The 12166-nt window shown below is 30.4% G+C and overlaps 1 protein-coding gene across 1 annotated transcript in view; it reads right to left on the bottom strand.

Moving 5' to 3' along the window:
- LOC129972083 (doublesex- and mab-3-related transcription factor A2-like) overlaps nucleotides 1-7700 on the bottom strand; it is a 66537-nt gene extending 58837 nt beyond the window's left edge. Inside the window, exon 1 of the mRNA XM_056086064.1 lies at nucleotides 7229-7700. Within this exon, the coding sequence (XP_055942039.1) occupies nucleotides 7229-7700 (472 nt within the window). The remainder of the gene's footprint in view (nucleotides 1-7228) is intronic.
- Between the last annotated feature and the right edge of the window lie 4466 nt (nucleotides 7701-12166).

Here is a 12166-nt window from a genome sequence, read left to right as displayed (position 1 = left end):
TTTTTAAACTGATTTAAAAAGGCAGTCAATTTTTATCGTTTTCTTAGATAAAATGATTCATTTTTCTTAACTATGCGTTATTCATTGAAGCTGTTGAATGCGCTTCTGGAATCTTTAGTTTGATCATTGGAGCCTTCTGCTGCTGCATTCAGTTTTAGAACAATATTTATCAAATTTATAAATTTATTTTAAAACTAATTCTTATTGTGATCCCCGTCCATTCGAATAGGTTCCACTGAACTATAGAAAACGCATTTAGTTTTCAAAAAGCAGGGTTTTTTTATTTTTTTTTATTTGCATGATAATTTTCTTGATACATTTATTAAAGTTACAATTATGATTACCATTAAGTACAATAATAAATACTGATTAGATAATGGATATTTCTAAATGTTTCTTAGCAGACACATCAGACATTTTCTATCATTTTGGAAATTTCTGTTATCACACATATATCTAACAGTTTTATGAAAAGTATTTGTTTACTAAAATATTTTGATTTTACAAAATTGGCTCCGTCGACTGATTTGGTTCGTTTATATTTAGTTTTTTTTTTTTTTAAACGCTTATTGCCTTTTCCGATATGGAAAATAAAATATGACTTTTTAATGAGAAATGTTTCAGGCAGGAGTAAGAAACAAAATGAATATGTATTTCAGCACCCTTCTTGCTAATGTACTTGTATATTTCCAGGAACTCGCTCATGAATGGATGGATGATAAAAATTTATAAGAAGCACGATGAGCCGAGTCTCTTTTCTAAAAATAAAAATGTATATTTTCTTTCATTTCATAACCTTTACCGTCTTCTTCAATTATGTATACAAATTTATAAACGAAAAGGGGGGAAACGGAAAAGGGAGAAAAGATGAAGAAACACAAAACACAGAAATGTACAATAAAAACACAACAGTCAAGTAAGAAGTAGTTAAATGGGTTTTGGGGTCCAAAAGGACACTTCCAAATACAGTACACGAAGAAAAAAAGAATACGACATTCAGCATTTCTTCATTCAGAACTTCTTCAAATGAGACGACAGTTTTTTAAACACTGAAATAATATTTCAAAATATAATAGATCCATATGAAGCACACATTTAATATTTTTAAAAATAAAGTTAAAAAAATAATTTAGAAAATTGAAATAAAATAAAATATTTCAAGATGCAACACTTTTAAAATATTAAAAAAAACAATGATATATCATCTTTCATTTTAAAAGTTTTACCATTTTTAAACTTTGTTTATACTTTTAAATTTCTAATAAATTTAAAAATCGGAGATTTATTCCAAAAATTTGATTTTTGTCAAATACCAAATCAAAATTATGAAACATTTTCAAGTTTGCAATTTCTGTCATATTTTATATGAGAGTAGGTAATAAAATACCTTTTCCCAAGAAATAAATTCTGAAAGATTGTTGGTCATTTGTTATAGAATAATACAATTAATAATAATTGTTGTAATAATGAAATTTCATTCGAGAATAAAGCAAATCACTAAAGTATTGCTGAGAATAAATTTTAGCATTCATTTAGGAAAAATTTTGTTTCAAAAGACGAACTTGCGAATGACATTTTTTTCTTTTCATGACTATCAATAAATTTTTAATCTAGTTTAAACCAGCTATTTCATTTTTAAACTGTCACTAAGAACAATGAAACTGTAAAGTATTTTTTCAAAATAAATGTCGTCCTAAATCAATGAATCTGATGGTTAATCCGATTGATTTTATCTTTTTTTTCTCAACCGTTTTTCGAAGTAAATGATTTTATTGGTCACGTGTTCTGTTTTCAATGCGCAAGGACTGCTGGCTGCTTTCTTGGATTTTTTTTTAGACTTTTATTTTAACAGGTAGGTTGATGGGGGTACTCTTCTGCAAACACACAACATTAAAGAGCTAAAAGGAGAGAAATTTGTCAGTCTCAAAGCATGAATGCGCAAAACTTATTTTCATTGATGTGTGAATAGTTCTTATAATTTTCTTGCATTTTTTTAGTATTATTACTCTATAAACATGCAGTTTATTAAAAATGCCTTTAAATTACTTTAGTTAGTTTTTATTATTTTTGTAAATGTTTAGATGTAATTGGGTTATTGTGATTTATTTTATTTTTTATTTTTATTTATTTTTGCTGTTGTTGTTGTTTCTTCTACCCAAATTCAATCTTTATGAATTTCTGCGCCATGAAAAACAATTTAATATAAAGACAAAAATTTTCGATGAATGGGTTACATTATAAAATAAATGTATATTTGAATCAAAATCGAAAATTGAATCGAATTCTAAAGTAAATGTTTAAATTATTTCATGAAAACATTGCCTTTCGAGTAATAAAATCTCAAATAGTCCAAGGTATATTTTAAATCTTTATTATTACTCATTTCATTTCATTTAATGCCCTGCTCTTTGTTCATAAATAAATATTAGAAATCCCTTTATTTGAAGAGTCATTAACGTGAAATCTCAGAAATGTGTATCACGAACGGAATTCAACCTGCTACTTTATTTGTGATTCAAAAATATCTTTCCTTCTGTCTATATTTGAACTCTCTGAATAAAAGGCTCATGCATGTAAGATTGTAGCTTCAGAGCTTTGCAATAGCAAAATTAATTTTTCAGTGAATTCAAAATCCTTGAAAGAAGGTAATTCGAAAAAATGTACTTGGTTTATGCAGAGTAAAAATTTACTAAACATCAAAAAAAAATCTTGTCAAGGAATATTTTGAGGAATAATTTGTTTTATGAAATGTACATTTAATAAAAAAAGCCACCCAATCAATGCTGAAAAAATTAAAAAATTGTTGTGCAGCATTAAGCTATTATTAAGTTGGATTTAATGATTTTTTATACGATTTAAAAGGTTTAAATAGAGTTGTTTTAGATTTTTAAATATCCATATTCTGCAATCATTTTTTTTATGATTTTTTTTTAAGATTTTGGTATAGCCATATTATTAAAGATAGATTTAATCAAATTAAAATCAAGTATCATTGACAAACCATTTAAATTCCCTACTGTAGCTTTTTAATAACTGACGAATTAAAGAAAATGTGTCCCCAGCCATGAAAATCGATTTTCAAAGCAATCCCTGCCTCGATGAAAGCTCAGAAATCTAAAAACTAATGATTAAATCAATATGTTGTATTTTGTGCCCAGATCAGTAATACAAGACAATAAATGAATTTTTCAATTAAAGAATTTTTTTTAAAAGCCATTACATTATTAATTAAGGTATATTTGCATAATCCTTCAAAAACTTTTAAATAACTTTGTCTTTTAATTACTATTATTATATTTTAATTACAAATACAAGATTGCGTATTTTGTCTAAACAAGATCAAAATTTTCCTATTAAATATAATAAGTATTATTTTAAAAAAAGAATTTTTCATAGTCATTATTATTAAAAAGTGTTCATTTTTTCCCCTGCTTCTCGTTAAATTATTTTCATTTCGTCAAGTTTTTTTTCAGTGAAATGAAATATTTATGAGAATTATTTTTAAGACTTATGTTTTAATTTTTTTAAAAATGCTGCAGTTTTAATCATGTTGACTAATTAAATAACCTAATTAATAATTTTTGTCAATACATTTTTATAAACTGTTTATTTAATTGACTTTAATTAATTGATTAATTCATTGCAGCAAGAGTACTGAAATTCGTAAAAAACAGTATATAAAAATTGACGATGTGGAAGCTTTTAATTTTGACCACTTTCTTATACTTTTTTCATATTTTTTATACTAATAGATGGTTAATAATTTATAGATAAATTTTAAAAGAATGCCAAGGCAATTATAATTTTTACCCAAATATGTCTCGAAGAGAAATGCAGATTTTTTATTGATTTATACTAATTGTGGACAAATTTCAATAAGACTTTTAAAAATCAATCATAGTTTATACTTTAGCATTAACTTGTTAACATTGTTTTTACTTTCCATTCGACTTACTCACTGTAAACTTGAAAAGTGAATAAAGAACTTATCAAAATTCGTGCTCGAGCATAATGATTTAGAATTTGCTTTTATCAGTTTTAATCCTTGCACTTGTTTTATTATATTCCATAATTCACCAGAACTAAAAACGAATCAGCCAGTTACTTTTTAAAAAGTTATAGCAATACATCGTTAAACGAGAAAACAGTTTTGAACCGAATTGCTTCTCAGAGTGCAATCAACTCCCCCTTCTGTGCACAGTAATACAAAAATTCTTTTCTTTTTCAGAGATCTTGCCGATTGTATTGCTGAAAGATGCAAAAATGTCAAGCAGGCAAAGAGGGCACTTTTAGTTGAAAACCGACTTAAAACGCAGTTAGTTGTTCTATTTCAAAAGATTGTCCGGAAATGCAAACACTCATCAAATGACATAAATAGCATGGTAGCAAAATAAACATACAACCCGGTTTTTTAAAAAATAAACCGATTTTTCAACAGAAATATATATTAATTGGCATAGGAATGCTAAAATGTCTCAATCGCAATTAAAAAAAACTTTTATTATTAACTACAATCAAATAGTAGCAGCTAATATCTCATAGGCTGCTTCCGAGATTCTGCAGTTATTTGTAATATGTATTTCATATTATGGAAGCAGTTTTGACTTCCGGACATGTTATTAAGTTACTGTTTCTTGGGTAAGTTTTAGAGAACGAAAAAGTTAGTAACTAGAAAAGCGCGCATATTAAAAACTCCTATCAATGAATTATAGGTATTTAAAATGTTTGATAAACTCTTTTTATGTATTTAAGGTACTTTATCCCTCTCATCAGTGTTAATGCTCCCAGAAATAACATTTTTTATAATTATTTTCCCAAAATATTTAAACTAAAAAACATTTTAAATGGATACAATATAGTTTGATATACTAACAATTAATTAAAAATATTTATATTATTTTTAAAACAATAAAAATTAATTCTAGTGAAAACCGATAACTTTTAAAGCAATATTAATAACTCATGTATCTAATCAGTACCATACTGGAAAAAGTTGACTTCAAAAACTTTTTAATAGATGTATTTTATGATATCTTAAAAAAATACTACCTTTCATTCCGTTTTATTTTTGATACAATTCCGTTTATTGTTAATTTAATTCATTCATACATTCCGCACAATGCTTTAATTGTTCAGTTTTTCTTACATAATATCAAAATTAATACACATTAAAAAGTAATTCCACTAATAAATTTTTCAAAACACTTTTCAGGAAGATTCAGTTTGAAAAGCTTTTAACAGTAGTTTCTGTTATTTGAATATTAACTGTCTAATATTATTTTATATCTTCTTTATATTAACTGTCCAAATCTATTGAATTCTTGTCTGATATTCTGGATTATTTGATTCTTTTATATATATATATGTTTTAAAAATGAAATTCCAATAAATTAATAAACTGGTCCTATATATGCTATAATTAATACCATTAATCAGTAATTATTAATAATAGCACATAAAAATAATTAATCAATTTAACACATTGACTAACCGATAATCAATCAATCTTATTGACCATAACATATATTATAAGGATAAAAATCGAACAATTTATGCAACATGTCATTTCTAAAATCTAATTGCTACGTCATTAAAGGAAATATCATAATATTTTATATCAGCACTGCATGTAGTTTTTTTTGTGTGTGTGTGTTCTTATTTTATGCGCTGTCGTACCGTTCATCCGATTGCAATAAAACTTTTGCCAACTTATCGCTTTAAACCCAGAAAATCCGTGTTTTTCACACGGCCCAGCTGTATGTTGGATGCTCAAGGGTCGGACAGCCAAGAAATGTGTTTGTTTTTGCTGAAGACGGAAAAACAAAAAAATATTGTATACCCTATACTTAAATAATAAAGTCAAAAAGATAGAATAGATATTATTTATACATCATTTAATTTCAATGAATGTAATCACTGTCGACACGAAAATAAATAGCATTCTTTCTATCATTTCTAATTATGCAAGGCAGCTACTTCAAATTGCAGATATTTCCAAAATTATTTCTTCTGCGGCAGCAATGCGCCGGGTACCAGCTGGTATAAAATTGTTTCAAACTCTCTTCCCAAAATTAACCAGCGAGACGTTACGATACACAAATATATGGACTTTTTGCGAAGCTTAATAAAAATAGGCTATTAGCGAAAGCTCTGTAAGTATGAGACGTACATTATCTATGAGCTATATGGAAAATTCAATAATAAATATAAAAAAGTACATTTAAATGCGATGTGAGTGAAGAAGAATTTCTAAATATTGGCGAAGAAATCTGGCATAATAGAAAAACGTTTTAAAGTCTTAATGAACAAACTAAACAAATAAATCATTATTTCGTCAGTTAATGAATTCTAACAAGCAATTTTCATCTCTTGGCTTCTCGTGCAAACTCTTGTTAAAGTGGAAACAAACGTTTAACAAAAGAAGCTCTTGATTTTTTAACGCCCTTTAAAACTTTGTAAATAAGGAGTTAAGTCATTGATTAACAATTATATCAATGATTATTTTCGAAAATTTTGCAATTTATCTAACATTTTAAATTTTTTTATTTATTCGCTTTGAAATTTCTTTTATTAATGCATTTCAGCTAGTACTTTCGTTAGCTATGAACAAAGAGATGTACAAGCAAGATGTATGTTACACAATATACTACTCATAGATAACATCAAAGATGCATCAGACAGAAAAGACATGCGTCATGATATAAGGCGATTTTGTCTATATTGATTGTACTGCAGGAAAATTTAACTTGACAACTGAGCCAAGTTTATATTGCTAACAAACATAACATGCAGTCTTATTTACATCGTTAACTTAGCTTCCTGCATGATATTTGTTAAAAGATTTTGAAATAATGCGTTTAAGCAGATAAAATTTGCGAATTTAAATATGATGACGTTAAATAGCATAGCCCCTCTCTCCTCTTTAAAACCCACTAATAGACATCTGGCAGAATTCTAGCTAATAAAATTAAGATTGCTCAGATCGATTGCATTATGGATAGCTTAAATTTGCAAAGGTATATTCCCGACGGATTGCATTTCACTTTCGGACATTTGGAGGAAGTTATCTTCCTGACTAAACGGTTTTTCATTCGTGTTGGTTTCTCTCTCTCTGTTTTGGGTGCTCTGTTGGGTCGTTCTGACTGGACTTCCTCGATTTGAAGTGAAATGCAACTCATAGGAACACGCCTTAGGATGGAAGGTGGAGGAAAGAGGTTCTTCTACTCACCTGGTGGCACCGTCGAGGAGGCTGTTGCGGAGGCCGCTTCTCCCTGTGGCCTCCTCCCGCCTAACATGTGGGCCATGGCGGCCGAGAAAGTGAACCCGGCCCGGTGCATGGCCAGTAGGCCTTCGTGACACCCGTAGAGCAGCCCCAGCTCCCGAGCCTCGTTCTCCTCCTGGGCCTGTTGGCGGCGAAGGGCCACCTGGGCGGCCATCACGCGCTGTCGCTCAGCAATGAGGGTGCACTTGGCGCACACGCAATCCCGCCACCGGCAGTAACGCTTGTGGCCCTTGAGCGCCGACACCACCCCGTGGTTCCTGCAGCGAGCGCACTTCGGGGTTCTCTGGTAGCGCTCCGCCGACCGCAGGAGCAGACTCGGGGTCGGCTGCCCGGGACCGGACAAAGCCCCGGGCCCCGGCCAGGCCTCGGAGGAGCGGGGCGCGGATCTGCCACCATCTGGTCGGCCTGGGACGCTCATCGAGAGCCCGATAGAATTTTGCACGGCAACCGAGTCCACACTCTCAGATTAGCTGCTCTCGCTTCGACAACAAATCCGCACGGATTTCCTCGCCGGGAAATTCTCGCTCGAAGATCCCGCCGTGCTCCTCATCCGCCATCTCGATGCTCCGCCTCTACTTTCCCATTGGTCGCGACGTCACAGATGAGCCCGTACTCCCATTGGTTAACCTGCTGTTACAATTTCCACTCTTCGGTTGCGACTACGCCTCTTGATGGCACATTCCAACCCCGTTACAGATTCCATACTGGAATAAATCGGGGCAGTAAATGTTGGATCGAAGTGCATGCGCCTTTAATACTCGGTCACATTTGATTGATTTGAATAAATACTTTCTTGCACAGTATATTTACTAACTTTGTTTAATTTGATACACAGTATCTTTCTGCTCACTTTAAATTATACGAATCTTCAATAGAGTAGAACTTTCACATATTTTTATGAAGCTTAATTTTTTTTTTTCTTGTGTCTTTTGTTACAAATTCTATGCACTCATTAATTATTTACATTTGTGATTTTCAACCATAATACGCGGTGGTCAACTACGTTATTATTCTCGAGTGGTAAATTGCCTTATTTTCATTTTTTTTCAATTTATGAAATATTACCAGGTTCTTCTCTTAAAAAAATTAATTTTCTGAAATTCATCAGAACATTTGTTGATTCAAGCCGTATAAAATATAATTCTTCGATTAAACCATTTTTCGTGTTAGATGTGCAATACACATTGTATATGCCTTTTACTAACGGTTTGAAAAATTAGCTGTTGAGCACCCATTTTAGTGGATATCCTATAAATATTAAACTTCGTTAGCCTTAAATAAAACGGAATGATTGAATTAATAATACAGAAAAGTATTAAAGTTTTAAAAAGTAAGAGAAAACTTTTTCTTGCATTTATTTTGTGTTTCATATCTGTTTTATTTAATACAGGTCACATTTTGACAATTATAATCTTCTAGGTTTAACTTGAAGTGAGAGTTGCCATAATCTTTTAATTTTATTTTTAATTAACATGATGACAACATATTGATAAAAACTTCTTTTTTTTAATGCACTCGTAACCTGCTAGTATAGATTAAACTATATTCTTATTTTGTGCGAAATAAATTTTTGGAATATATATTTAAAACAAGTCTGAAAATAAAGTTAAAATTTAAAAAAAAATTGATAACTTCTAAAAATTGATTTAAAATAAAAAATAATTTATACATTTAAATAATAAGTATTATTGAGAAGAAAATTTTTTTGAGTGTTAAGATGATGTAGAAATCATTTTTTGATATTCTATTTACGAAAGTTATCACCGAAAAATGCCAACATTTCGCTTCATTTTTTATTAATTAAAATTTTCAAAAAATATTACTCCGAGGTGTACATTCTCACACTCTAGAGTATATTTGAGAGCGCCAAATTTGTTTGCATTTGCTAGGTCAAATGGTTTAGCTTGTAGAACGCTAATGCGCACAAAGACATGCGCGCACTTACAATAATATTTATCATAAGTATATATGATAAAAATGGATATTTAGTTATTTCGTGCGACGAAATCCTTGTGAAAGAAAAGTAATACGAATTTTTGGCTAAAAAAAAAAAGTACAAACTGTATACCTTCGACAAAGTAATTTTTAATGCTTTTCGACACCAATTATACTAGTAAAAATGAATTTTCACTCATGCTACATTTTAATTAAAAATAAATATATGTTAAAATGACAACTTTAATTCATTTACTCTTATGAATATAAAATTCGATTCATAGAAATCGGTTTCAACGAAATTGATTCATTCCGTTTTTTATCTTCATCAATACGAGATCTTAATATTTATGTCTTATTGGAAGCCTTTGGCGATCGCCATTTGTGTTTCAATTCAATCAAATCTCTAAAGCATCATTTGATTTTTATGATTCCATCGAGAAAGTAATTTTAAATATTAGATTCTGATAGACATTTTCTAATAACCTTAGACTTGCTTGGCTTATTGTGTGTATGAACTTTTCTAATGGGATTGAATCAGGCAACATCGTCTTGCCAATAGACACGTAACTCAGTCTAATTTATTTCAAACTGCACATTGCAGTTTGTGGTACTGCAATAACACTTTCTGATTCCACATGCAAGGGTCTAGGTGGCCTGGTGGTAAGGCCTCGGCTTCGAGTTCGAGACCCGATTCCACCGAAGAACTGTCGTGTTTGGTGCCGGCGGGACCAAACGCTAATGTGGGGTGGAAGCTTAGTTGCCCAAGCTTCCACGCCACACTAACGTCCAAACTTCTTCGTCATCTGACCGCGGTTCAAAATGATGAGGTCCGTCCCCAAATAGCCCTAGTGTTGCTTTAAAACGAGACGTTAATATAACTAAGCTAAACTATACCTCATTCAAAATGTTCTGTTAAAAAAATGAATTCTTTCACCTTTCAACAGTAATATTTGATTAAATAATGAAAGTGGATTCAATTTCATTGCAACAATGAAGTATGTTGCTTAAAATTATCAATATATATATATATATTTAAAATTCAGGGAAAAAAATTGCAATTATATTGGTATTATTAAAAAGACACCTTTTTAGTTTTGTGCAATAATATTATCGGTAATTATGGTGGGAAAACACATAAATTTTTCTTTCTTTTTAGTTAGTTAAAGCACTAATTAAAATTTCAAAAAAAATATTAATAACTTCTCGACCTGCCAACTCATTCCTTCAAAATACGCCTGTCTGAAGTTTGAAAACTCTAGGTGAAACGATCTGTCTAGTAGGACGACTGTACACACACCCGCCTTTTTTATTGGCAGAGATGAACGACTATTTAGGATGTAGAGGTTTCATTTAAGGATATAATTGAATAAAATTAATTTTCAAATGTTTAATTCCTTTATTATAAGCATTCCATCTAAAATGTATCGATTCTTCATTAGAAAAGGTTGATACGCATTCAGCGGCGGATTCATCTACTAAGGCTGTAAGCTTGCAGCACTTCTTGAAATTTTTTTTTAAAATTTCATTTCCATTTTTTTTAGAAATAAATCTAATTCCCTGATTTTTCTACTCTGGGAGCTCAGGGCTTATTTGATCCCTCTGAGGTTCCAATGATCAACGAAAAATTAAAAGAGTAAATAAAAAAACAATGAGAAAGTAAATAAAATTATAATGAAAACAAGAGAACAAAGATGGTCTACCGGCAACCTATGGCAGCCCGCTGCCCGCACAATTGATTGACTGACTTGAAGACTAAAACCAACCTTTTCATCTTTTATATTTATAAGTGTAGAAGTTGTAGTTCTATAAGAAGCGTTTCAAAGACAGTCAAATGATCTCCTACCACTTTCTTTTTTTCCACTTCTATTCCAAAAACGCCTTCATTCTCTCGGTGTTTTTCCGAGGAATCTTGTTTTCATTTCTTGCTGTCTAGGCACAAGTACATTTAGTTTATTTGATTTTCATTTCCCTTTATTAGAGCCCATTCTTCGAAAAAAAATGCGTAGATATTTTTCTAAAATGTTTCTCGGATGAAATTTTTAAAAAGAGGGATCAGTTATTGCAAAAAATGGTAAAAGTTACAGATCTTTAAAAAAAATTATATTTTCGTAATTTTCACTGCCAAAAGAACTGAATATTAAAAGAATTCAATTTGTTCCATGCCGTAATTTAAAAAAAATTTCAAGTAAAAAAAAACGATACCAAGGAAAATTTCACAGCCAAATTTATTTTAAACACGGTTGGTAATTTGAAAAAAGGAAAAAGTATTATTTTGTTTCCCCGTTTACTTTATGGTAGAAATGAGGTTGCTGATGTGATTAAGTTACGTTATCTTCCTGGATTTTTTTTAAAGCAAGAAAATTCCGAAAAACATTTAAGGAATGCAATAGATATGGCGGTATTTCGTAGCATCAAATCTTATATCTGCTACTGAGCTTAAAATCTCAGGCTATTTATAGGTAAAGAAATAATTTTTTAAACCACAATTTCTTGATAAATATTTTAACTGCACTGCTCATTTTTCAGGTGGTAACCGATACTGATATATTTTTGATTATATGATGCAGAATCTGAAAAGAGTGTGAAAATCTGATCTTCACTCTTTGTCTATTTTTGAACGGCATGTTCTGTAGTTCTTTCATTTGCTATTGTTTCTATCTGATCAAAAAATTATTGTTTCCTTCCTTAACCTCGAATTATTCTATTTGCATTTTTTTTTTTTTTGTCTAAAATTAGATATTTAAGGAGCAAAGGAAATGAGGAGACCATCGTTTATTTATTTTGTTGTTTTTGGGGTGAATGAAAAAAATGCAAGAATAAACTCAATGCTTTTCCCTATTGCCTATTAGACCAGATAATTAAATGTACGGTCTTCGTCACCGAGTCCAAATTATAAATATTGATCGAAAGATTTCGTCATTTTTTTTTCCTCCAAATTTTGTTTCG

The sequence above is a fragment of the Argiope bruennichi genome, chromosome 6, assembly GCF_947563725.1.
Source record: "Argiope bruennichi chromosome 6, qqArgBrue1.1, whole genome shotgun sequence".
Lineage (NCBI taxonomy): Eukaryota > Metazoa > Arthropoda > Arachnida > Araneae > Araneidae > Argiope > Argiope bruennichi.
This window is presented reverse-complemented; position numbering and strand designations above follow the sequence as displayed.